The sequence below is a fragment of the Myotis nattereri genome, assembly GCF_964212035.1.
Source record: "Myotis nattereri genome assembly, chromosome: 2".
NCBI classification, from domain to species: domain Eukaryota; kingdom Metazoa; phylum Chordata; class Mammalia; order Chiroptera; family Vespertilionidae; genus Myotis; species Myotis nattereri.
This window is the reverse complement of record NC_138076.1, coordinates 57,878,498-57,905,349: the sequence shown is the minus strand read 5'-3', so window position 1 is coordinate 57,905,349 and position 26,852 is coordinate 57,878,498. Positions and strand designations below refer to the sequence as shown.

Genomic DNA, 26,852 nt, shown 5'->3' with positions numbered 1-26,852 from the left:
TCTTAGTTTTCTTCCAAGAATCGGCATTACATTTATTCTGCCCAATTTACTGTAATAAATTGTATGGGCATCACTATTATTGTTAGTCGGCAACTAACTGTTGAAAATAAGGTAGGCTCCTTTTGGTGATTACTTAAAGAGAACACTACCAATGCTTTCCTTTCCCGTACTTCTCAAAGAGCCTCTGGAATTCAGAACTCGTATCTATCTCCAAGTGCCGGCTGAGATTTGGCAGCTGAGATCTAGCCAAGGTCAGGGACAAATCACAGAAACTTTTGAGCTTAACACAATAACCTGGGGGAAAAAAGTTAATACTAACTCTTGATTATGTTTGGCAGGTGAAGAAAGGGATATGTGCGGAAAGACATTGAAGTGATCTTCAGGAGTAGTCAGTATTCAGTTATTTAGTTCGCACTTTACTTTGCTTGTATTAGCTTTTGGTACCATTTGACTCTTCTCAAGTAGGAACCTTGCATTTTATTAACTTCATCCCACCCTGAACATAGTGAAGACTCAAAAGAAGCTTGTTAAATAAAATGAATAATCCCCAAATCTCATTTCAACCTTTCACCTCTGATGGGTGGTACAATACTGATTAGCCAGTGACATGCTTCAGAAGCAGGCCACCAGAAAAAGGCAGACATAAAAAGCCATTGAAAACTATCAGCCAGGTAACCAACCTTGGAAAACTAAATGTCTGTATGTATATCTGGTTACTCGAAAAAATGAAATATAACAACACAGCCTAGAGACCTGAAATTTGACATTTTAATTTAAAATCTTTCATATTTCTTTGTTAATTGTATGTTTAACATAAATATTGTCTACTTATAATATTTGTATTCCCTTTAAACACTTACTCAATTAGCATTTAATAAATTATTGCCTGCACAATAAAAAACAAGCTGGTATTTTTTAAAAACAATTAAAATTTTTATTAATTGTTTTCATAATAAAGAGTCCATGGTTATAGTAGTTGCCACTTTAAGTGACTACAGAAAAACAAATATATAATTATTTTACATAATCATTACAATTTTCTAAAGTTAGTCACAGCATATACATGCTTTGCTACAAACTATAGCCCTTTGGCCATATATAAGCTGTCAATACTCAAAGGTGTTTGAACATGCACCCCTATTAGCAATGTATAAAGGAGAAAATAGGCTAAAATTGCTCATAAATATTTTACATTTTAATGCCCTTGTTAACATTTTGTCTGTTGCTATATTGTACAATTAATACTAGGAAATATGTCTTAAGGTTAAACAGTGGTAACTTTTTCTATCTTGATCTTAATTATGCCAAGAAATCATGTTCACCAAACATTTTTAGAAAAGCTGCTGAACACAATTTCATGAAAAATAGTGTCTTTATAAACTCTGTGTGCAATTTTAAGATCTGGCAAAATGCTTACAGACCACAATTCTGACATGAAGAAAGACTATTAAGGATGTAAATGAGGAGAAAAACCAAAACTCAGTATATGATAATAAAAATTAACTAAAACTTAAATAAAAATTTATTAACAAACTGTGAAAATATTAGCCTATTTTTTTTTTTTTTTTTTGCTTAAAATCCAAAGCTTGAAATGTCTTTTGTGATAACAGACAATAATTGGGAAGAAATTAATACAAAAAAGACTGTGAGGGATTTGTAAGTAGAATTCAGGTGGCATGTGAATTAATTATTGTCCTTTCTTTGGAGCCATATCATTGGGATTGGGCTTGCTGTATCATCAATTAGATGCTGGCAGAAAGCAACTTGGCCAGTTTATTTCCAACATGTGGCCCTGGATTACCAAAAGAAAATAAAGTGGAAACTCTGTTATATTTTAAGAGTGAGTTAAAGCTCTTGGGCCCAATTTGTTCCTCAAGTCACTCTGAGAACATTGCACTGTGTTTTGCTGGAACCGAATCAGGACCTTTTGCATCTATGTGACGGGGCAGTGACGAAAGTGAGGCTAAGAATGGGACTCTGTCCCCATGGGTTAGTTCCCACCCCCCACCCCCCATTTCCTCTCTCTTTAGTGTTCTCTTGTGCTTTCACACACATCTCATCCCAAGTTAACATAAGGCATTTTGCTACAGAGATGAAAGAATTAAGCAAGAATGCACAAAGTAGGTTGTTCTTATTGTCTCAAAAAGACAGTTTTGCCTGTGACAGAAAAGCACCACGTCAAGAACTTTTTTCTATTAGTTACAAAGATAATATAAAAATCAGTAATAAGCTGTTAAATTGCCTAATTTGTGTGATCTTAAAAAATATTATTCTAATTTCTATGCATATGCCAGAAACCATTTTATCTACAGCAGGAGTGAGAGAGGATGCTGCCTTCTCCTTTGCCATGTGAACACTGCTCCAGGCAAGTCACATTCTGTCCATTGTGGGGTTACTAGCATCCCTCCATTATAAGGATAGGAACCTGGGACCTGCCCTTAGTTTAATCACCTACACATTGTGTATTGTAGCAAAGTATTTACTGATGAGAAAACTAAACAACTAGTGTTTAAACTATAATAGTAATATTAAAAGAAGACTGTTTTGAGAATCCTGAACAAATTGTAGGTAGCATTTTCTTCGCAGATTTCTTAAATGAGAGATTTTAAAGTAGCCTTTTGAGACAGCATTCTCGACTTTCTCTTTCTGTTTGTGACATTTGATCTCACCTGAATATAAAAAGTTAAATGACTTTCAAAAACTTGTATTTCTCTGATACTTCCTTCTGATCATTTAAATGTTTCCAATGTCAAAAAAACAACATCATACACCAGCTAAACTGCTTATACATTTTGCATCCAGTAATAGTCCAACCAATGGTGTGACACTATTAATAAAAGAGCTTTTTAAATAGAATTACTAAAATTTTTAATTAATTGATTTAAACTTCATTTAAAGATTCTGTTTTACAGTGACACATTTTTTCTTTATATCAGATTCACATTAATTTAAAAATAAATCTCTCTAATAGAAATTCTGAGTGAGCTCAATTTAAATGTAAGTGATGTATGAATATACTAGAAGTTATTAAGAGCTACATTGAAGTGCTGACTGTAAAAAATTAAGAGCTTTCACAATGAAAGCTTTCTTAATTCTCACTGCTTTTCTTTTTAGACTGTAAACAGCTTATACAATGTCATGTGTAACTGTGAGTGTTAAGAAGATAATCACTCTTAAATTTTTCCATTGTTTTGTGCAAACACACAGTTTGTTTTGATTTGGCAAATGCCTCATTATCTTAATCGCTTCTGTCCAAAATGAGGAACGTGGAATTAAATGATGATTCCTTCTTTCAAGATGAGCTGTATTTATTACTGGAACGGAAGTTGTCATATCCTTGATCATTAGCTTTGGACTTTAAGCACGACTGCTTTTCCTCCAGAGACTGTTTTTCTTCAAATGACTGGCACCAGCAGCATAAGCATGACTGGACAAAACAAAGGCACTCGTTATATATTTACATCAGTTATATTGTCACGACTCCTCCTACTCCCTAGGACTCTGACTTTCTTTGCATGATTGGGAATTCTTGGGCCACTTTTGTGCTCTCTTATTTTTTCACTTAAAAATATGTAATTAGCCCAGTCGGCATGGTTCAGTGGTTGAGCATCACCTATGAACCAGGAGGTCATGGTTCCATTCCCGGTCAGGGAACATGCCCAGGTTGTGGGCTCCATCCTGAGTGAGAAGTTTGCAGGAGGCAGCCAGTCAATGATTCTCACTCATCATTGATGTTTCTATCTCTCTCTCCATTCCTCTCTGAAGTCAATAAAAACTAGATATTTAAAAAAAACATGCAATTACATAAGTAGCAGATGATAATTATTTTTAGGCTAGAAGATACAAAGAAGGAAAAATGTATAAAATTAAAATTCCCACATTTTAATTAACATAAAAAAGGAAGCCACTCTTAATTCTTGATATTTACCCTTGACTACTTGAGAAATACTCTTAATTTTTATAAATATGTAAATCAAGACTTTTTCTTATGCAAGCAGAAATATCACCATGTACATATATATATACATGACTGTACATGAGCGTGTGTGTGTAATTATGTGCATAATTAATTTTAATAAAATTGTACTATATGTACTATTCACAGTTGGCTTTCTTTCACTTGACAGTGTCATAGACATCTTTCCATATCAATGAACTTAATATTACATTGCCAGTGTTTTCAACCACATGCTGTTCTCATGTGCCTATTCAATACTGCTACATGATACACTATAAAGTATATAAGTGTCTCAGTTTTATTTATCCATTTTTCCCTGGATTTTTAAATATTCAAAACTTTGTTTATTCTATTTGTTTTCTGAAAATCTATATGTATAAGGAAATGGGAGGCCCATTGTTCTCTCTTCTATAAAATGAAGGAGTTGATCTTAATGTACATTTTCTCCTAGCTCTAAAATCTATGAGCTTATGGGTGGGCAAAGACTTTTATAGACTGCCTTAGAGTTTACAAGAAAGCTAAGTTCTTGACTTTCCAATAATGAATTACCAGGGACAAATGGATCGTTTCCACTGAAGGGGAGGAAATACTTTTTTCTATGCTAGATTGTCAAAGGAGTGAATGGATGGACATATGAATGTAACAATGCAAGCAGCCAGATGAGAAATAACTAAACATATTCCACATCAAGTAGCACATCCCTGCTAAGAAGTTGGAAAAGAAGAGCTAGAACCTGAATTCAGTTTCTTTGTTTGATTTGCTCTTCTCATGTCCATGTGAAAAAGAGACCAATGTAGTTATACTTCAAATTGTTCTGCACAGTCAGTCCAAAATCTACTCCAAATGAGATGAGTGTATTTAATTCAGGGTTAGCTCTTATTTATCACATGATGTCTGTCAGACATCAAAGCATGTAATTTTTATTACTTTTCTAAACAATTCTAAGTACAACTGATTGGTTGAAGCAGTAAGGAGTGGTTGACTAGGTGGAAATCAACTCTAGTGATATGTGAGCAAAACTCATATTTTATTTATTTTTTTTAATATATTTTTATTGATTTTCAGAGAGGAAAGGAGAGGGAGAGAGAGTAGAAACATCAATGATGAGAATCATTGATTGGCTGCCTCCTGCATGCCCCCCCACTGGGGATGGAGCCCACAACCCAGCATATGTCCTTGACCGGAATCAAACCAGGGACCCTTCAGTCCGCAGGTCGATGTTCTATGCTCTGAGCCAAACCAGCTAGGGCAAAAATCATATATTAAAAAAAAAAAATCATCCATGGTCTAGTAACAAGGGAAAACTGTAAATTTACTAGAGCTTTCTGAATAGAAATATTAATAGACTAGAGGCCCGGTGCACAAAAATTTGTGCACTTGGGGGGGTCCTTCAGCCCGGTCTGTGCCCTCTTGCAGTCTGGGGCCTCATAGGGTATGTCCACCTGCTGGCTTAGGCCTGCTCACAAGGGGATTGGGCCTAAGCTGGCAGTCAGACATCCCTCTGGCAGCTCGGGAGCCCTCAGGGGATGTCCACTAGCCAGCGAGGAGAGGGTCTAAGCTGCAGTTGGATATCCTTACCGCTGCTGAGGAGGCGGGATAGGATCCCACCACCACCGCTGTACTGGCAACCATCAGCCTGGCTTGTGGCTGAGCAGAGCTCCCCCTGTGGGAGCACACTGACCACCAGGATGCAGCTCCTGCATTGAGCGTCTTCCCCCTGGTGGTCAGTGTGTGTCATAGTGACCAGTCATTCCCAGTTGTTCTGCTGTTAGGGTCAATTTGCATATTACCCCTTTATTATATAGGATAGAGGCCTGGTGCATGGGTGGGGGCTGGCTGGTTTGCCCTGAAGGGTGTCCCAGATCAGGGTGGGGGTCCCTCTGGAGTGCCTGGCCAGCCTAGCTGAGGGGCTGAGGGCCATTTTCAGGCTGGCCACAGCCCCTTCAGGGTGGGGGTCCCTGCTGGCGTGCCTGGCCAGCCTGGGTGAGGGGCTGATGGCTGTTTGCAGGCTGGCCACAGCCCCTTCAGGGTGGGGATCCCTGCTGGGGTGCCTTACCAGCCTGGGTGAGGGGCTGATGGCTGTTTGCAGGCTGGCCAAGCCCCCCAGTGAGGAACCTCACCCCATGAGGGCGTGGCCAGCCTGTGTGAGGGGCTGATGGCTGTTTGCAGGCTGGCCACAGCCCCTACAGGGTGGGGTCCCCCTGGGGTGCCTGGCCAGCCTGAGTGATGGGCTGAGGGCCATTTTCAGGCTGGCCACACCCCCTTTAGGGTGGGGGGGGGGTCCTACTGGGGTGCCTGGCCATTCTGGGTGAGGGGCTGATGGCTGTTTGCAGGCTGGCCACAACCCCCAGCCACCCAAGCTCCCAGTGGAGCCTGGCTGGAAGCAGGTATCTGGGATTTATTTATCTTCTATAATTGAAACTTTGTTGCCTTGAGCAGTGGCCACAGCCAGCCAGGGCAGGGAGGAAGCTTGGCTTCCTCCATTGCTGGGGCAACCAAGCCTCCTGCTCACTCCAGCTCCGTGGCTGCTGGCCGCCATCTTGGTTGGGTTAATTTGCATATAGTTGCTCTGATTGGCTGGTGGGCATGGCTTGGGATGTAGCGGAGGTATGGTCAATTTGCATGTTTCTCTTTTATTAGATTAGATTAGATTAGATTAGAAGAGATATATTTGAAGCCAGATTTAAAAGACCATTTTATTTTGGAATACTCTCTTACCTTAAAGCAGTTTTTGAATCTTTTGCTCACCAAATACAGAGCTATCGGATTAATGCAGGAATTCAGGGAGGCCGTGTTGATGCCGATGTAGTCCAATACCAAGAAAAAGCTGCAAAAATAACCCAAAACCTGTCTGTGAAAAATGTGCTGCTCTGAGCACGTATTCTTTACAGACTGTTGTGTTTTTATGAAGAAAAAAATTACCCATATACACAATTGTTTTGACTTTATTACTGGTCTTTGCTGATAGTGACTTCTCTGTCCCTCTGTCTCTCTTTTTCTTATTCTCTGCCTCTGCCATCCCACACACCCTCCCCATACCATGCCCAATTCTCCCCTTTAAAATAAAACTGTATTTAGAAGTGCTGGGGCTGGCTGAAAAGGAATGTTTTACAATGTGCAAAGGAGAATCAGACTGGATATTTCCAAGCACGCCATACACTTATGTAGGTAATTCTGGCTCTCTGTTCCCAGTGTTCTCCTAAGTCCCCTTTACTCTTTCTTTTAAAATAGAAGTGACGGTAAAAAAATGGGAATCTTAATTGCTCCCTAAGGATCAGAAAAATGCTACTTTCTCTTTCTGCCTATGAAAAGGATCAATGAAAATTTCTGTGTGGCATTTATTTACAAAACTATCTCTATTTTACTTTTCTTACCTTAAAAGTTCACATCTTTTGGGATCACTCGGATCATAGAGAGTGAGCTTCAAAATCCTGCTGAGGTGAAGGGGAAGCCAACACAGGGCAAAGACAAGGACCAGGCAAAATACTGTTTTGGCCACTTCCCGTCTCTGAAATAAAAACATAGTCAGACCCTGAAATGATGGCTCATTGTAATCACAGTGTTCTCCTTTCCCAAACCGAATATTTAATATTGTATACAAAGGGCAGTGGCATTTGCAAAAATTCAGGACACTGAGCTTTAAATTGAATAATTAATATGAATTAAAACTAAAATGACTAGGGATTCATATTTGAAGAGTAATAGCTCTCTCTAGGTTCTTTAGATTATATAGACTATGTCTAGATAGGTAATATAAAAAAAATACCTGAGCAAGAACAAGGAGATATACTCTAGTATATAATAATTTTAATATATCATCATAGTACTTTTGTTATTTACAACCATAATCATAATTGTAATCATGAGTTAGAAATAGTTCTACTTTCTTACCTGCTTTAAGTGATCGTTCAAAGCAATTTGCATGCCACTCTTCTTTCTCAACATTTCACAGGTCATCAGGGTATAAAAAAGTGCAGTGATGGCCAATGGCAAGCAGAAATAGAAACTAAATAGCCACCAATCTTTAGCTTTCTGGTAAAACTGTGGGGAAGAGAGAATTTCATTCTCTCTTTATTTTATTTTATTTTTCCCATCACCATTTATCACCCCCCCCCCCATACTCTCTTCTACCTCCACCAGTCCCCCTTACTTCCCAATACCACATTCTTGTCCATGTCCATCAGTTCTTTCTCTCTTTTTTTTTTTTCTCAATCTCTCCACCCCCAATAACCCTCCCACAAGAGCTGTCTGCCTGATCTCTATCTGAGTCTGTGGGAAGAGAGAATTTCATGATTAATATTCTCGGTAAAAAAATTCTATATAGCAAATGTTAAATTTAAAAAAATCATCATGGAATAATTATTTCCTAAAGTACTGTAGATCTATTTTATAAACACTATATAGACTCTTTCAGGTCACATATTAACAAATAATTAAGTACTGCTATTAAATAAAACAAACTTTTCCTAAAAGGCATTTCAGTTCTTGAAAGCAATTGGCTATAAATATGTTTTAAACTTTAATCAGTTAGACAGAATTTAAATAATTGGTAATTTAGATACTTTTGTCTTCACAAAAACTAGTTTTCCTTAAGCTATTCTTTGTATGAAATACTACATCTGAGTATGTAAAAATATCATAGTGTCTATGGGAAATTTTCACTTCTTAACACATTCATTTCATGGGAAAAACAGATACAAAAAAAGGTTTATGTTAATCATTTAGCTCTGTAATGTATAAATCTAACCAATCAATTAAAAAAAATCAAAGCAACCCTTTCTTCTTTTTTTTTTTTTTCTGTTCTTTATAAAATTGTTACTCCAGACATGTCTGTGTGGGAGCAGAACTTATACAATCAATGCAGTACTTTTTCCTCTTTTAACTAATAAGAAACAAGAAGACAGCAATTTCATTCCCAAGTTTACATTAATATCCTTCTTTAACCTTTTGATTATCATAATATATAGAATTCATAAAGTTTTATATAGTCTTCTTAGATATGAAATGGAAAATAATCATTGGTGATCCTTAGATGAGCCCCCTCTGCATGAACTCTTCTTCACTCATTCTGCTGGGAAGAGCTTTTTACACTTAGGATCTATCTTCTGGTGACCAGCATTGCATCCTTTTCCTATCACCTGATTAAATGTTCTTGAATAAATGGCCAAGATGAAAGCTTCTTTGCAATGATATCTTTCCCTTTAGAGGGGACAGGCTTGCCATTCAGAATCCATCTATACCAGGGAAACTTCTACTTGATCAATCACTGCACACTATCTACTCCCTCTGATGATTGCTGTGCTGTCTTATGCAAAAAAAATGTAGTAGTTGCTGGTCCTTGTGGGGTTTGAGTAGAAAAGCTATAAATTCAGATTGATTTTCTCATATGAACCTGGTTTATCTGTATCTCTGAATGCCAGGGGATTCTTGGAGAAATAGGCACCCAGCTTCTTGCAGCTTGGGTCGTCAGTCATTGTTAACCCTCAGTCCTGGGACCTACACTCTTAATTTATGCCAAGGACAGTCATAAATCAATAACTTCCAAGGAAGAGAAATCAGGGGGAAAATAGCTAAATATTTATAAAGCGAGAACAGAAAGCAGGGGGCGGGGGGGGAGTAAAATTTACCTGCATGAAGGCTGTTTTCTGAATGGGATGAAGCATGCAGACTTGCAGAGGACTTCCTTTGTAGTCAGTGGGAACCATATCAAAACCCACAGCTTCAGGGATAGCCAGAACTACAGAGACCACCCAAATCAAAACAATTTCTACTGCTGTCCATTTTGGAACTCCAATTCCTTTAATTCGACTCCAAGATGCAACGGCTCGATACCTGAAGAGCGAAATAGAAGTGTTTGTCCATCTGGCAGAGCCTGGTTTTAGTGAATTTTATAGCTATTTTCTAAGTAACACAGCAGTTACTATAGAGTGTTCAGGATATACCTGACTTAAATATCTGCTCTTACCTGTCAATGCTCAGAGCACACAGACTCAGCACAGTGATCCCCACAGAGGCCTTCTGTATGAAAGGCACCAGCTTGCACATCTCAACTCCGAAGGGCCAGCCGCTTGCGAGTAGCTGCGTTGAGGAGACATGAAGCTCTATTAGGGAGATTTTCATGAGTCCCCCTCTGAACTGCATTATGTAGCAGAGAGTACTTAACATGCAGAGTAAGACACCAAATTTCAGTTCTTATTCTTTTCCTCATGGACTACTCCTTCGGAAAGCACCAATGTTTGATATATGAAACAGGAGAGTGTGCTGGGAATAATGAATATGCAGCTGGCCCGGGCGGTGTGGCTCAGTTGGGTGGGCATTGTCCCATGCACCAGGAGATCACCAGGTGGTTTCCTCGTCAGGACACATGCCCAGGTGGCATCCCCAACAGGGGTCATGCAGGAAGCAGCCAATCAATGTTTCTTTCTCATTGATATTTCTATCTCTCTTTCTTTCTCCCTTCCTCTCTCTCTAAAATCAGTGAAGACATATTGAAAAAAAGAAAAGAAAATGCAGCCAGTTCCTAAGAGTTTGCTATGCATCTATAGTAGCTTAGGGTCAAGATTTCCATTGAGGGGCCAACTGGGGCCAGCTCCCCTTACAAATGTGAAGCTAAAGTTCCATGAATGTCTCTTACACTGTTATGGAGTCCCTAATGCTTAGGTCATGGTCAAATTAAAATAATTTAATTAAAAATAGGTGATAAATGTTCCTTAGCTAAGAAGAACACAGTTCTCCTGTTGGTCAATTTACCTAGTAATTGACTAAGGTAAAGAACAAAGAACGTATCCTTTACCTTAGTCAATTACTTGACTGCATAGTAACTCAGCCTGAGTAGGCATGCTGCTGCCTTTGGACTTTACTCTAGATCTTTCCTTATCCTGAAAGTCTCTTTCCCCACAGATACACTGGGCAAACTCCCGTGCCTTCTTTGGTCTTGTTCAAATATCATCTTTTTAACATGACCTACCCTGACCACACTGTTAAGAGCAGTAACCAGTCAGGCGTCCCCTTCTACTTACCCTACTCCACTTTCTTTTTTATCTATAGTACTTATCAACTCCTATTGCTTATGTTATAACATTTACTTGTTTGTTTTGTTTAGTTTTTGCTGTCTGGCACTTCTAGAAATTTTACAGAATATGGGTTCTGCAGCTGCTTAATACAGTTCCGGAGAAATAGCAGATGCTTACTATATATTCAAGTCCCTAATATAAACATAGGAACCGGTTATACAATGAGGAAAAAGGCATAGTTATTGCTCTTATATACATATATGTATTTTCTCGATCTGACTTCAGACTATGTAACCATCTATTGTTAAACTCAGTTATTTTCTTTTTTAGGACAACTGGGTGTGCCCCACACTGGTAAATGAATCACTTTAGGTAAACATCTGGATCGAATGTTCATGAGGTTTTGAAAATAAAGAAAAGTATTTGAAATCTATGTTTTCTTTTTTAATGTTTTTAAAAATAACCTTCTAAAAGTAAAAACTATTTTGAAACACAATTGAGTCTTTCCTTTCTTTTATTAGTGAAAGTTCTTTGTAAAGTTTGTTAAGCTGGGTGATTGTTCTATAATTAGGATGGCACCAAATGTGTCTGAATATGAGTTGGAAATTCAACATGGGACCAATTTCATTTATAAGTTTTACATGAAAAATTGCACTGATATGTAGGACAAATATTGGAAAATTTACCATAAATATGCTTATTCTAGGGTCCTAAAAGCCTGCAGGGCCAGGCAGGTAATACAGAGGAGTGAAGGGAACCAGAGGTAAGAAGGTCATCGGTGTCAGGAATACAATAGGGAGTGGTGGGGTCTGGGGTAAATCCTGTCTAAAAGGAGCAGCTGCTAGTAAACATGACATGATTTTTGCCAAAGGACTCTAAAAACAAACAAAAAAAGCCTCTTAATTTTTAGCCCCAACTGGGAATCCTATATACTAAAAGCCTAAAATGCTAAGTGTCTGGTCATCTGTTCAACCAATCAAAGTGTAATATGCTAATGATATGCTATAATGTGACTGACCACCAGAGGGCAGACACTCTGACCTGTAGGTTAGCTTGCTGCTGGGGCCCAGCTTATCAGGACTGAGTGAGACAGGCTGGACATGCACTAGAATCCTCCTATGGTCCCTTCCTGGCTGGCCAACCTCCCGCATCCCTCCCTTGCCCCAATCATGCACCAGTGGGGTCCCTTGGCCTGGTCTGCACCCTCTTGCAATCCAGGACCCCTCGGGGGATGTTGGAGAGATGGTTTCGGCCCAATCCCACAGGCTAGGCTGAGGGATCCCACTGGTGCACAAATTTGTGCACCGGGACTCTAGTTTTTATATGAAATCCCATAGTTTATAAAAGTTGTCAACTAAACAATATTTTTAAAAAACACTGTCAGGTAACATTGTATTAACAAAATATATCTGTAGGTCTGACTAGGGATTCCTGGATTAATTAATTGACTCATAACTGTGTGCCAGGCAGCATTCTGAGGTCAGGGTGCATATCATATCAGTGAACAAGGAAAACTCCCTGTTTTTATGGGGCTTACAGTCTAGTAAGGGAGGCAGACAAAAAACACATAAATATTGAAGATGATAACACAGGGAGTGTCATCATATTAAGGAAGTATGGTAGGTTTGGGGATGCTTTCTTGCTGGGGCTGACCAGCAGACCCTGAGTCAGTAATGGCGAACCTTTTGAGCTCAGCGTGTCAGCATTTTGAAAAACCCTAACTTAACTCTGGTGCCGTGTCACATATAGAAATTTTTTGATATTTGCAACCATAGTAAAACACTTAATATTTTTGATATTTATTTTATATATTTAAATGCCATTTAACAAAGAAAAATCAACCAAAAAAATGAGTTCGCGTGTCACCTCTGACACAAGTGTCAGGTTCGCCATCACTGCCCTGAGTGATGGATGAATGACTACCCTGACACATGTTTCTGTGAAAGAGAGGGGTAAAGGGCTTCTTGGCTATAGGAACCAAAAAGCCCTGTTTACCTGCCTCCTTAGGCTTTTATTATAGCAACAGCTTGAAATAAAATTCACCTCTAGATACTATCAGCAGGGTAAGTATCCTTGAAAAAAGTATTCTTTAAGTAAGGATATTTTGAAGTCTAAACATAGAGATTCCAGTAAAACATCCAGGGGCTCATACTTGTTTGGAAAAGTCAAGGCAGAGATCATTGACCTTTCAGAGATTTCTCCTTACAGACTTTCCAACCAAGACCCAAGCTTCCCCACACTTTCTGGTACGCCTCTCAGCAAGGTCTATCCGAAGAGGCAACATTTGAATTGGACCTGACTAAAATAAAAGAGTAAGCCATGCAAAGAGCATTTGAGGCAGAGGAAAGAGCTAGTGCAAAGATCCTGAGGTCAAAATAATTTGGGTGAGTTGGAAGGGGCAGAAACTGTTGAGGAGTGATCCAGAAGATGAAGTTGTAAATTGTTTGATGTTTTTTGTTTGTTTTGTTTTTGTTTGTTTGTTTTGAGGAAATTCATTGCAAGGTTTTAAAAAAGGACAATAGAATGGTTTTATTTATGTTTTTAAAAAGATCACTATGGGTGCTCAATGTAGTATTGAAAGGGGTCAAGAAAGGAAGTGCTGGTGAGAGGTGGTGAGCTGGACCTTGTGCTGCTCTGGGGCTGAGGAGAATGAGTTAGAGACTGCATATATTTTGCAGGTATATGCAATCCACCAGGACTTGCTAATGGATTGAATGTCAGATGTGAGGAGTCAGCAAACTCAGAGAGGTTTATCATGTGAAAAGTGGAGTCCTTTCTTAAAATGGGGTGGACTCAAAGTATCACAGGTCTGAACCAGCAATGAACTCAAGATGCTTTGAAAGAACTGCCAATTGCCCTTGGAAACATAAGAAAAAATAGGTTCCAGCCGGTTACAAGGGCTCTGCCAGACCCAGCTTGGTATAAATTATCCAGACACTATTCTGTCTAATCATACTGATTGTCCTTAGATGTATCAGGAAAAAATAATAAGAAGAAAACAAAACTCCTCCCTTCAAAATATGAAGTACCATTTCCCTCCCCTTGAATGTGGGTTGAATTTAATGATTTGCTTTTAACGAACAGAATGTGGTGAAAGTGATGATGTGTGACATCTGAGTTCATAAAAGGCATTAGGCTTCCTCCTTGCTCTCTCTTGGGGAGGCCAGCTGCCATGCCAGGGAACACTCACTTCTACGGAGAGGCCAACATGATAAGGAACTGAGACCTCCTGAAAACAGCTAGTGCTAGTTTGCCTGGTGTGCGAATGAAAAAGATCCTTCAGCCCCACCAGTGTTGTTCAGTGGTTAGCATCGACCTATGACCCAGGAGGTCAAGGTTCGTGTTAGGGCACATGCCCGGTTGTGGCCTCTGTCCCCAGTGGGGAGCATGCAGGAGGCAGCTGAACAATGATTCACTCTTGTCATTGATGTTTCTATCTCCCCCTCTTCCTTTCTCTCTGAAGTCAATAAAAAAAATTTTTCTTTTAAAGAAAAGATCCTCCAGCCCGAGGCAATCCTTCAGATGACTTCAACCCCTGCCAATATGTTGGCTGCACCCCATGAGAAAACCGGGTCAGTGGCTCCTGAATTCCTGAACCACAGACTTGGTGTGAGTTATAAATGCTTATTGTTCAAGCCATTAAGTTTTGGGGTAATTTGCTATTCATCATTCGACAGCTAATACAGTTATCCTTGGTCACTCACTTAAGTAATAAATCCACATTTGAACCCATATGGTCTTATTCTAGAGTCTTAGTGTTTTGAAGAAGCTGATCTTAGAAAAAAAGAATGTTTAGAATTAACATCACTATTAGTATTTTTAAACCCAGGGCTATGTGTCAAACAATGGTAAAATATCTAGATACAGAGTAAAACTTTCTTCTAAGAACCTATTTTATTCACATAATGTCCAATATTTTTGATAGTTTCAAGTATTTTATTGTCTCAAACTATTTCCAAATATGCAAATATTAGTACCACAGAAGTACAGCCATCAGATGGTTTAAGATGAATGAGCTCCCAGGCCACTGAAGGGAAAGAAGTCTGGCCAATGAAAATGAGCTTTGCACTGAGTCCAGGCCCTGCTTTGCGGTTACTATTGTTTTTGGCTCAGCCTCGAAATTGGACTATTGCCCTTCATACCACTGGGAGGCCTGTGGCTCAACCTCTGACCCAAGTTATCACAGAGGATAGGGAAACACAAACTGAAAATTATAACAATTCCCTTCAAGTTCAACACAGAGATAGTCAGAAAGCTAACCATAACGGAGAGATTACAATTTTCTAATCTGCGCTTACAAAAGGAAAGGAACTACAAAATAGGGAACAGTAGCCTTTATCAGCTTTCAGGATTTCTGCCTCTTAGGCCTGAATGCTGCTGGTCCTTAGGGGCCACAAAAGATGAGCTCCCACTGTCACTTCTATTATTTTGTAGTGAGAAGGAGGATGACTTTGACAGTCTCAGCCTCTGTCTGATCAAAAAGCTTTGTGGGCCCACCGAGAAGAGTCAGATAGCTTATAGCAGAAACCGTTCCTATTACTGATTCTCATATCTTTCTTAGTGGCCTCCATCAAGAAAGTCTTAGAGCCATTTAGTGCTTGGAGCTTATTTAAAATGCAAAGACAACAACTTCTTGTTTAATGATAAGCAAAGCACTGGGTGAAAGAAAAGTTGTGAAGTTTAAAAAATATCACTCTCAATCAAGATGCCCTCTTTAAAATTTGGTTTAAAAATGTTCTCATGGATTTTTATAATTCCTGGAAATTAATTATTTCACTATTTAGTGACAAAAATAATGACATCCAACACTTAACAAGTTGAAGTCCAACAATATACTAGTAGCTTTCCTCTTAGTGGAAGAGATTGATTGTCTTTATTGCAAGAGGGATCAACTGTAACTATAAATCCAACAACGGCATTTTTATTCTTTATATTTCTTTTTTTCTTTGGACTTTACCTCATTAAATTAGCTATCTTAGGGCAAGGTTTGAATTCTGAAAACAAATCAAGCATGTAATCAAACAAGTTTTTCTAGGTCCCTGCTACATGAATTAAATTTTAGGTCTTCTTTAAAATTAAGTTTGAATATCTATTACCTATCATCTAGCATATGTGAACCAGCTAGAATATACTCCCATAATTGACGCTGGTTTTCACATTGTGATGGCTCATCCAAGGGAGCGCTTTGGTTACTTTGGGTCCTATAAGCAGTAAGAGGTCCATTTGACAGATGATAGCCTATGCTTGTGCTAACTCCTTTCCCTAGGCCAGTGGTTGGCAAACTGCGGCTCGCGAGCCGCATGAGGCTCTTTGGCCCCTTGAGTGTGGCTCTTCCTAAGCCTTAGGAGTACCCTAATTAAGTTAATAACAATGTACCTACCTATATAGTTTAAGTTTAAAAAATGTGGCTCTCAAAAGAAATTTCAATCGTTGTGCTGTTGATATTTGGCTCTGTTGACTAATGAGTTTGCCAACCACTGCCCTAGGCTAATACTGCTTCTCTAGCAGATTTCTTTTGTATGAATAAACACAAATACATAAATAATCACTAGACTGAAAAAACACATGACCATAAGGATGATAAGGTTTCTATTCAAGGATGGCTATAATTTCATAACTTTAGGTTGGAATAGCTGCTTAAGAAAGGAAAAAACAAACAAACAAAAGAAACAGAATCCAAATAAATTATTTTTATATTACATTATAAAATTATTTTTAGGTAATAAAATTGTTTACTTTTATTTATAAAAGAATAAATAACTTGACCAGGAAATAAATGTCCTTTCTTTAAGGGTATTGAGTCCTACAAATCTTTCCAAGTAGGGATTTACATTTTTCAATTCTCTTTTTAATTAAAAATTACATTCTTGAGAAATTAAATGGAGAAAATCCTGTAATACACACCACTCTTAATGCCCAAAGGAATCAAGGCCCATAAAGTTTGGAAATTCCAAAGTTAACCATCTTACACTAACAAATGTTCATTTGCCTCATTAACCATATATATCATTTTCTTTTCTTTTAATTAAGAGCGAACACTGAGTTTTAACTGCTTGCTTCAGAATATTCTACTCCATTTTTAATGCCTAGCACAGTGTCTGGCATACAGTGGTTACTCATTTAAATGCTTGTTGAATAGCAGGTGAATGAGTGTGTGAATGGATGAATGAATGAATTTCATTTGAAAGCAAATCTTATGAAACTCGTGTCATGAGCTTTTCAGTTCTCATATTTGAAACAAATTCTTTAGAGAATTGAGATAACTTTGCATTTTTTTGTCTTGTCTAATCCATGTCTTCCCCCTTTGAGATGATCAGGTTTTCTTGACACAGACAGCCAGAGCCTGGAGGTGTGAAGATTGGCTGTTCTATTGTTGGAGTTCTGCCTTCCAAACAGGCTGGAAAAGGTCAAAAGTAAAAATTCCTCTTCTACCCTCTCTCTCCTACTTAAACCTGTCAAGGAAATGAGTGATGCAAAACAGAACCCAGTGTTTCTCACTATCTAATGGGATTCTATAAGAAGCTTTAGTTGCACATTTGGTGGCTATGGATGCAGAAAGCATAGGGACCCTACAAGAGATGATCATTTAAGAGGGCAGGTGAGCGGTGTATTAACGAAGACAAACCAGGATTACTTTGCCAGATTGCTATTCGTTCCATCTCATGATGAACTGTGAACAATTGTTTCAAATGACTGTATTATGTTTTTACAGTAAGAGTCAAAAGAGAGAAATAATGGAGTATTTGTATTCCACAACTTTGGAATAGGGTGTATTCTTCTGTGTTTAAATCTCTGCTTCCTGAAGCAGATAAGAGTTTTTCTGCACGTGAACTAGCATTTTAATAATGTAGGGCACGCTCATTCAAGGATTTCCTTGTCAGAGCTCCTTTTCTTTTTGTATTCATACCTACAGAGAGAATTAAGGGAAGCTGCCGGTCAAGTGCATAGAAAATAGTTTCTTGACATACATTTTACCAGTACCCTAGAGGACAAATATCAATTACAAGTTCCGTCCCGCATCCATTAAAATGCATTTAATCTCTTACAGATTGGGCCATGTGGGTTAGAAATATGTGGGTCAGAGATAATGTCAGCTTGTCCCCCAGGAGTGCCATTTAATAGACCAGAATATGAGCAGTGCCTCCTGGAGTTGTGCAAAACAGAGGCTCTCTCCCTAGGAATCTCTTGCATGTACACCCACAAAACAGGGCTTTCCACAACTCTGAAAAGAATCTACGGCTTGCTGAAATAAAGTGATGGCTCCATGTATATGGCTCCTTAATGCCAGAAGCTAATTCCAGCATGTCATAAATACAAGAAGTTTCATCAAAAGGTGGATGGAACTTGGGGATTCAGCAGGGCTGAATACATATTACCTGCTGCTGGAATAGCTAAGGGCATTTCCCCACACCTAAAGATTTGCAAATATTATTGCCTGTTGCCAGATAGCTGAGGGCATTTTAATCTACATGTTATTGCCTCCTGCTGGCCAAACACCTGAACCGCTGAAGGCAGTTCCCCCAAAACTAACAATGCCTACCTTATACCAAATTCTAACCTTTGATATGTATATTTGCCTTGCCTTAGGACAATTTGTGTTAATAAAGAGCAAGGGGTCTGAAGATTCAGGAGAACTTGGTTCCTATAGCTAAGCTTCCTCTGGTTCCCCCATGGATTACAAATTTATATTATATTTCTAGTCTCTTTATTAATTTATGCTTCAGCGCCTTCTCCAAATTCCTGAACCCTTCTAGATGCTGGGAAACACCCCGGCACTTAAAACAAAATCTCTAAAAGTAGCAAACAGATAGAAAAAAGATAAAAATTAAATTTGTCGTAGGAGAAATTCAAACTCACTTTAAATACATTTCCCCACCAGTGTTACAATAAAATTTATTCTCATGTCTGTAACAGGTAACTAAATAGATGGATTTCTACTCTCCTATCATCTGAATTAAAATATAGATCTACAGTTTGTGCTTAAAAACTTTCACTGACACATTAAGTATATCAAAAGAGCATTAAGAAATGCTGTTTACAAACCTAGCTTATTATTAGAGTCACTTATTTGTGCCGGTTCTTCTGAGAAGATCACCGTGACAGTTGAAGAAACTGAAGAATTGTAATCTGATGGCCTCATAGTTCAGAAAGAGACTCAAACTTAATGAATTCAACAAAACTTATTAAGGAATTGTGCATCTTACTTACACTTTATTCTAGTCGGAGATTTCTTCATGGGACACTGGTAAGTTACTAAGATAAAACATTTGATTGCTAGAGCATCCAAAAATCCCTTTAAAATGATTTGAAAGCTCTGAGTGAGAAGAAAGAAGACACTGCAATCTAAATATCCAGAGTAGGTTTTCCTCCCTTCTGGAAACTACGATGGGGTTAAAGAAGAGAGAAGTAGAGAAGGTACACCGGACAGAACACAGGACTATGGCTGGGAGTTTCAGGGGCAGAGAATTTGCTTGAGTAAAGTCAACTTTGCTAATAAATGTCTGACTCGAGAATGATCCTCTTTCTTTCTTCTACCACCACATTTTGGCCATTTTCTTATTTGTTTACATTTTCACCAGTGGATCTATAGGGAAAGAGAAAGAAAAAATATCTCTAAAATAAAAGCACTGAAAAGAAAAGAAGTCTAAAATTAGAGAAGTTGTTGGCAACTGTATACCCATACACCATACTCAGCTATCTTCCAAACATAACCAACCTGTTTTTAACTTTGTCAAGGACTGAAAGAGAATGTTTCACATCATAAATTACATCTTGAATCTTATTTCAGCTCAGGCTTTATCTGTCAACACCCTTTAAAGCACTTAATCACTTATTAGCATTTGGCATGTTTCTTTAAAAACAGTCAACTATAGCATATTAGCCACATGGAGATAACCTTATATGGTTTTCTTTGTGAAATGAAGAACATGGTGTCTTGGCCCTGAAACAACAGAGTCTTGGCTATGTCTTCCTCTTGTACAGCAATGGAAATATCTTCAATCTTGAATGACGTTTACAAAAAAATTGTAAAGCCTTTGATATGAAGCCTTACCACGTTGAAAGAAACATTTCCTTAACATTTTAAAAGGCTTGGATTTATGAAGTGACCAAGCTGTAGATCAAAGGCAAACACAAGAAGCACCATGGAGTTAACCCAAAGAACCTCTCATTGCCCAAGGCCAAGTGTTTGCCAACCATTTTGTCATGGGAATCCATGTGTGAAGCAGTAAATTGGGAAGATGAAGTCTTGAATTTCTGAATTATTTGAATTCTATTATTAACCTGTTAATCACTTATGACCAATATCCTCATACAGAAAGAGGAGCAAGCTTCCCCCTTCTTTTTCATCTGAACTATTATAAAAATATAAGTTAGAGAAATCCCACTGTCATTACATCTAATGTATAATATCTTTTGTCAACCAGACCTTGACTTGTATTGACGAGTGCAGGCACTATGCTAGGTGGGTAGGAATGTTAGTTTTATTTGACAATTGAATTGAGGTCTTTCAAAGTAATACTCTTCCTCTTTATTAATACTTTTAAAAAGCTAATGCATTAAATGTGCTTAATTGGTTCTCCTTAAAATTTCTTTTGCTTTAAATAAATGAATCTCAGAAGTATCTGTTACAGAAGAGCAAAGAAATACCAAGCACGCTTCCTAGAGAAAGGGAGGAACCCACTTATTAACACTAGTGGGCTCCAGGAATAATTTCCAAATCAGAGGGAAGTAACATGCAGAGGCTTTGCTTTTTATAATCTTCTGGGGTCTTTGTCTTACAGATATGGTTCTGCCCCCTTTTGTGGGCTTACTGGAAGGCCCCCAGGTGTTTGATAACGATCCCCCCACCCCCACCCCCACCCTGGGCAGTGACACGCCTTGCAAGACCAGTTTCCTCCTCATATCTAGGTTCCATTTTGGGTTCAAAATTCTACTAAAGCATTTCAGAAGATTCAAATATTAGTTAAAGATCTCACTTACTTAACTGGAAATAGAAACTGTTATTACCCTGGAAGAAATTAGACTCCCCTAACCAATGATACCATTACTTCTGCTTACTGATCAGAAAATTATAACTTCAAAAATTAAATTTTATGTAGTTCCATTAACTTTTACTTCTAAGATATGAAACTAGTCAATACACACAAACTTGTTAAGTATGACAAGTAGTCTAAGATCAAATAGTGAGAAAGGTGACTTTGCTCAGAAAGATAGTTTGGATCGTTTCCCAAGAGGAAAATATCTGATTACCTGACAAGGTCACTTGATTCAAAACTCATTTGTGGGTTCAGTGAAGCAATTCCACATTTTGACATGCCAGCATTTTAATGTTAGGCGTATCCCTTCCTAAACTAGTTAAACGTTAAACATCAGCAGTTTTGCCTCTCAGAGCTATGAAGGCAGCCTCTTGCTTCTAATAGTAGCCTACAAAGCTAACAGCAAAGCCATCTAAATGCACTCCAACAGGTCACCAGTCTACTTTTAAAAAAACTCTCCACCTCCACTGAACAACTGATTAACTCAGATCCTTATCAAACTAATGTCCATATCAATATTTGCCTTATCAGTTTACAAGCAGATTTGTTTTCAAAAGCAATTTGCAGGCAAAGGAAGCTGTATTTGAGAATTAACTACATTAACTCAGTTTTGCATGTAAATAGAGCACAGAGTGACATTGTTAAATAAAATCCATAAATAATTTTAAAAAACTCATCATTTGCTCAACAAATTTTAACTTCTTGAGAAGTTAAAAAAAAGTTAAAGAAATTTTAACTTTAAGCTGCTACCAAGGCTTGTTGAATATCACTGTTAACCAAACTAAGACAAACCAACCAACCAACCAAACAACCAATATAAAAACCTTCACAGCATCCACAAGTACACTCAGCTTTTTTGCTTCCCACACAGCTTTGACATTAGTGCTAACCTAGTAGTCAAGGCAGAGCAGACCTATTTCCTAAGGTTTGCCATCTCCTCACAGCAGCACCTCCCTGGGATGTCCTGTCCCATCTATAACGGTCTCAAGGACTAGGGCTTCAGCAAGATCTATGACATTTTGTGGTTTGTCTACTGAACTCCAGATTAATGAAATAGATTCATTCCATTTGGTGAGCCAACAAATGGGTTTGGGGATTCTATGAGCCCCCAGAAATTGTGTGTGTATATATATGTGTATTATTTATTAATTACAATTTATATATATAAATTATATATAACATATTATTTATATGTAATATAAATATTTAACTGGATTCTTGAAGACAATTGTAACATCTCACACACAAAAAAAAACAACCCAGAAAATTAGAAATCACTGGTTTAGAGACTCAAGCCTCCATTTAGGATACATTTAAATGGCATGCATAATTCACTTAAATTACTTTCTGTGAAGTAGAATACCTGGCTACTCTGAAATTCTCAATGCATTTTAAAAAACATACTTCTATGTTGTCACAATCAGTTAGCATATTCAATGGCTTTTAACTAGTCCTGGATTCGGTGTTTTGGTAAATAAAGCCTTTGGTAAAAAGATATTATCAGTATTATACACTTTACCATTAGAAGGGGACTTCAGTAGATGGAAATTCTCACATGACTCAAATTAAAACAGAAAATGCTTGTTGAGTATCCTACTGTGTGGGAGTGTGTCACAACTCCACCAGTGCTCCCCCATGCAGCCATAACAGCACACCAGGCTGGAGAAAAGCGTCCGCGTCTGAGCTCACTCAATGCAGGGGAACGAGGAGGACCACCGGGTCCAGGGCTAGATGGCCCGGGCTCAAGCCTACCTTTATCATTTTCTAGTGGTGTGACTGGGCAAGTGACTTCACCTCTCCAACAGGTGATTTCTCCATTAAATGGGCGGGGGGGGGGGGAGAGAGGGTGTGACCACATGTTTTGTTGTAGTGATTTAATGAAGTGAACCAAGTACCTAGTGCATAATAAGGTACATGGTAGCCTAGGGCATGGTAGCCATTATTGTTATATGACACCTCAAATGACAACTATTTATGCGTACTATAAAAATCAACCAAAGACTACCACATAGAATTCAATGCTGGCAAGCATAGTGATGGGACCGAATTCTTTGGGATGGATTTGTTTAGGACCACTATAGAAGACCAGATTTGTAATGATTCATTAGTTTATTTCAGAAGGACAGTGACAGCTTTAGCAGACTAAATGGTATTCCATAGGGAAATCATAAAGGAATGTGAAATGAAAGTAAAACCTGTGTGCTCCCCTGGGGGTTGAATATTCTCTGGCTTATTGAATGCAATCATTTGACCAGATGGAGAAAGTGGCTGGTCCTGGCAGAGCTGACTTACATCTTGTCTGAAAGCAGCACACGGAAGGAAATCGCTCTCAGCCCAGGCTTCCATAAGTCCTTCAGCTGCTGGCTGACTTAGGAAGGTGTCTAACATGTGAGGTTTACTGGGATCTCTCTACGCTGGCTTTTTACAAAATTCTGTGCAAGCCTAGCAAAACTAGATGTAATCTCCCTTTTGAGAGGCATTCTATTTCACATATTTTAAAAATTTCTCACAAAACTTTGTACTTTACAGTTTCTCAAGTCATTTTGATGAGTTGAATTCAAATTCCTCTGCCAAGTTGGCATGATAAGATTTGGTCAGTGGGACTCCTTAAGAAACAAACAGGTCACTTCTGGCCCAAATGGATCTGTGACTGAATTTAAGGGCCCATTTCAGCCTGTGCTTCTGCCAGAAAACTCTCAGAGTTCATATGCACTAGTTGCCATGCAGAATTTTAGAATTTCTTCTATTATCCCTACTTATTTCTGCAAGTATTTCCTTCTAGGGCCTGGATTATAATCTGATTCCTATCTTTATACCTCAGAAGTCTCTAGAATGCCCTTATAATATGGCTATTTGGATTTTCAGAGACTCATGGAAGGCAATTTAAAGGCATGCCTTATGATAATTTCTCCTGTCACAAGATCAAAGCATCCCTTACAAATCTTTACCAACATTACATCTTTTTTTTTTCTTTCTTCCTGCACTGAATCCAGGACTAGCTTTAGGCAAATCTGCAAAACACATTCCCATTCTTTACGCTTTGGTTCTGTTTTTATGTGTGACTTTCTATTGCTGATCATGATGGGAAAACAGTTTTACATGTTGACACTGTCCTTTGAAAATTTCCAGCTCTTTCATTGAGGCTATTTTTCTTAACACCAAACTCCCCCAATAAGTGGGCACCAACAACCTTATTGTAGAATTGGGAAACTGAGACCTAGAGATATTGGGATGTGTCTGGAGTTCCAAAGCCACCTAGAGTTAGGTCATGTGGGAGTTTATGTCCTGACCTTACTCTCCATGCCTGATTCCTCTGATGCCCACAGTGATCATGTAACAATGTTAGCTACTGAAACCATCCTTTGCAGTGCCCCTGGTCTGATCCATGAACTAATCTGTAGGGTACAGCTATCACTTTGGAACCTGATAGATTAGCCTGCCTCCTGCCTCCAACTCTAACTCATTATGAGCACATGAACATACTATTAATCATCTGTAAAATGGAGTAATAATCACTTGTGAGCTGTCAGAAGGAGTAAAGGAAAGTGACACACTTATCCCAGTGCTTGGCCCACTGTAGGCATCCAATAAAAAGTAGGAACAGTAACTGGGCTGCTGTGGCTCAGTGGTTGAGGGTTGACCCATGAACCAAGAGGTCACTGGTTTGATTCCTGGTCAGGGCACATGCCTGGGTTGCAGGCTCCATCCCCAGTACGGGGGTATGCAAGAGGCAGCCAATTAATGATGTTTCTCTCTCATTGATGTTTCTATCTCTCTAACCCCCTCCTCTTCTATTCTCTCTCTCTCTCTCTCTCTCTCTCTCTCTCTCTCTATATATATATATATATATATATATATATATATATATATATATGGAGTAGGAACAGTATAGTCATTCACAGCAGGGGAACTGTATTCTCCTACTCACCAGTCTAGGTTTCTTTTTTAGGCCATTTGTTTTCTAAAACCAGGGTCCCCCAAGAAAATGCTTCCCAAGGTTAATAGTGTTCATGAGTCACTTAAGAATCTTAAGACACAGGTTTGATTTAGTAAGTTTGGGGTGGACCTGAAGTTGTAACAGGCACTTAGGTGATATCAATCCTGCTTTTGGACCACATTTTGAGCAGGGAGAATGTGTCCAGTGAGCTGGACTTAGGGACAAGATTCTTCAGGACCAGTGGTTCTCAGTCTTCACAGTTCATCAGAATTACATGGAGGGCTTTTAAAATAAAATAAAACATATTGTGTGTCCCCCAGAGCAGGTCTGAGGTGGGGTCATACCATGTCGTTTCTAACAGGTTCCCAAGTAATGTGGATGCTGCCTGTCTGGGACTACAATGGTTCTACGCTTAGCAGGGGGTGCTGAAGACCAGAAGGAAATTTGGTCCCAGTGATCACTGAGTTTCAGGAGGGGGATGAATCTTCCTGGGTAAGCTCCTGCCAAAGACTTTCCCATTCCCCGCTCTCTAACCAGTCACCCTCCCCTCAGGATAGTAGCAGGCGCCTTTTACCTTGTAGACATTGATGGGGATGTCAATGATGATGTGCAGCAGGTCTCCCAGAGCCAGGCTGGCTATCAAGATATTAGGGCCATTTCGCATGCACTTGTTCTTGTAAATGATTCTCAGCAGCGTGGAGTTTCCGATGATGCCCAGCACGAACACGAGGCAGGACACCACCGTGTTGATGTACTTGAAAGTCTCTTTGATTTCAATGAATCCTTCGCACGGGGGTGGGGGGCGGGCGTGAGGCGGGGCTCGGGCCGGCTTCCCTGCTTTAGGGGTCTGCGGAGGTGTGGACGACCACGGCCAGCTCGCGTTGGACCCTGTTGTCCTGGAAGTCTTAGTAGGGGGCGTCATTATCTCTCGGGCCCCCAGAAGTGGCGGAGTGGCCCCGGTCGGTGGGAATCCCTTCTCTTGTCCCTGGACTCCCGCCACGCCGCCGGCCAGGATCAGGGCCACCAGGGCGTGCCCGCACAGGCTGGGCAGCGGCTGCATGCTGCTGCGGCTCCTGTGGGCGTTGGGTGGCCGCTCTGCAGCGTTCGGGGTCTGGAGGTCAATCAGGCAGACGGGACACGGGTCAGCTACCTCCACCACGCCCCTGGCAACCGCTAGCTCGGATCGCTCCGGCGCCGTGCCTGTCCGCGCGCAAAAGTAACTCAAGTTTGCGCGGCGGTGGAAAGCCGGCCGGCGTGACCCGCCTGCATCCGTCCACTGTCCTTCCAGAAACAGCTTTCCCCGGTGGTTTTTCTCCCCTGCGTCACCCACTCCCCACCCCTCAGGGTGAATGACTCGCAGTGGGGCGGGGCGTTCTGGAAGGGGTGTGCCGCGGGGGGGAGGGGGGGGGCGGGGGAGGGTGTCCCAGGCAAATCGCCGAGTTTCATGGTGGGCCGGGAGGAAGCCCATACGTCTGGCTAAGGACGCTTGGCGACTGGGGAATCAAGGCACCTAGAGACCAGGGGATGTGCCAAGCTTGGCATGTTGCTCCGCAGGGAACCCCGGTACCCGGTCTATGAAAGCCAACACTCCTCCTGGTGGGTGAAAGCCGCTCTCGCCCTGGGCTGCCTGCGCTCAGGTCCCCCGGCGCCCGCAGGAGTGCGCGGGCTGGCGCGGAACCTCTCGGAGACTTCTCAGCTCCGTCGGGCTTGGGAGGACTATCAGCAGCATTAACTCGCAAGCTTCTGTCCCCTCCGAGTAGTTTCAAACACGCTCCCACCTTTACGCCAACCTCAATTCGTGTGTCTATACGGGTGTTTTTAAATCTGTATGTATTCTCAAACTAGCAATCCCAGCTGGAGCCCAGGACAAGGTTTAATCACTGATTTTAATTCAACACCAAGCCAGA

The 26,852-nt window shown here is 39.8% G+C and overlaps 1 protein-coding gene across 1 annotated transcript; it reads right to left on the bottom strand.

Moving 5' to 3' along the window:
* Nucleotides 1-1,570: 1,570 nt before the first annotated feature.
* Nucleotides 1,571-26,231, bottom strand: EDNRB (endothelin receptor type B). Its single transcript, XM_081085196.1, has 7 exons — nucleotides 25,520-26,231; nucleotides 9,924-10,036; nucleotides 9,586-9,790; nucleotides 7,850-7,999; nucleotides 7,333-7,466; nucleotides 6,677-6,785; nucleotides 1,571-3,427 (listed from the first exon to the last, which is right to left on the bottom strand). The coding sequence occupies exons 1-7, from the start codon at nucleotides 26,003-26,005 to the stop codon at nucleotides 3,293-3,295; spliced, it is 1,332 nt and encodes a 443-aa protein (XP_080941322.1). The 5' UTR covers nucleotides 26,006-26,231; the 3' UTR covers nucleotides 1,571-3,292.
* Between the last annotated feature and the right edge of the window lie 621 nt (nucleotides 26,232-26,852).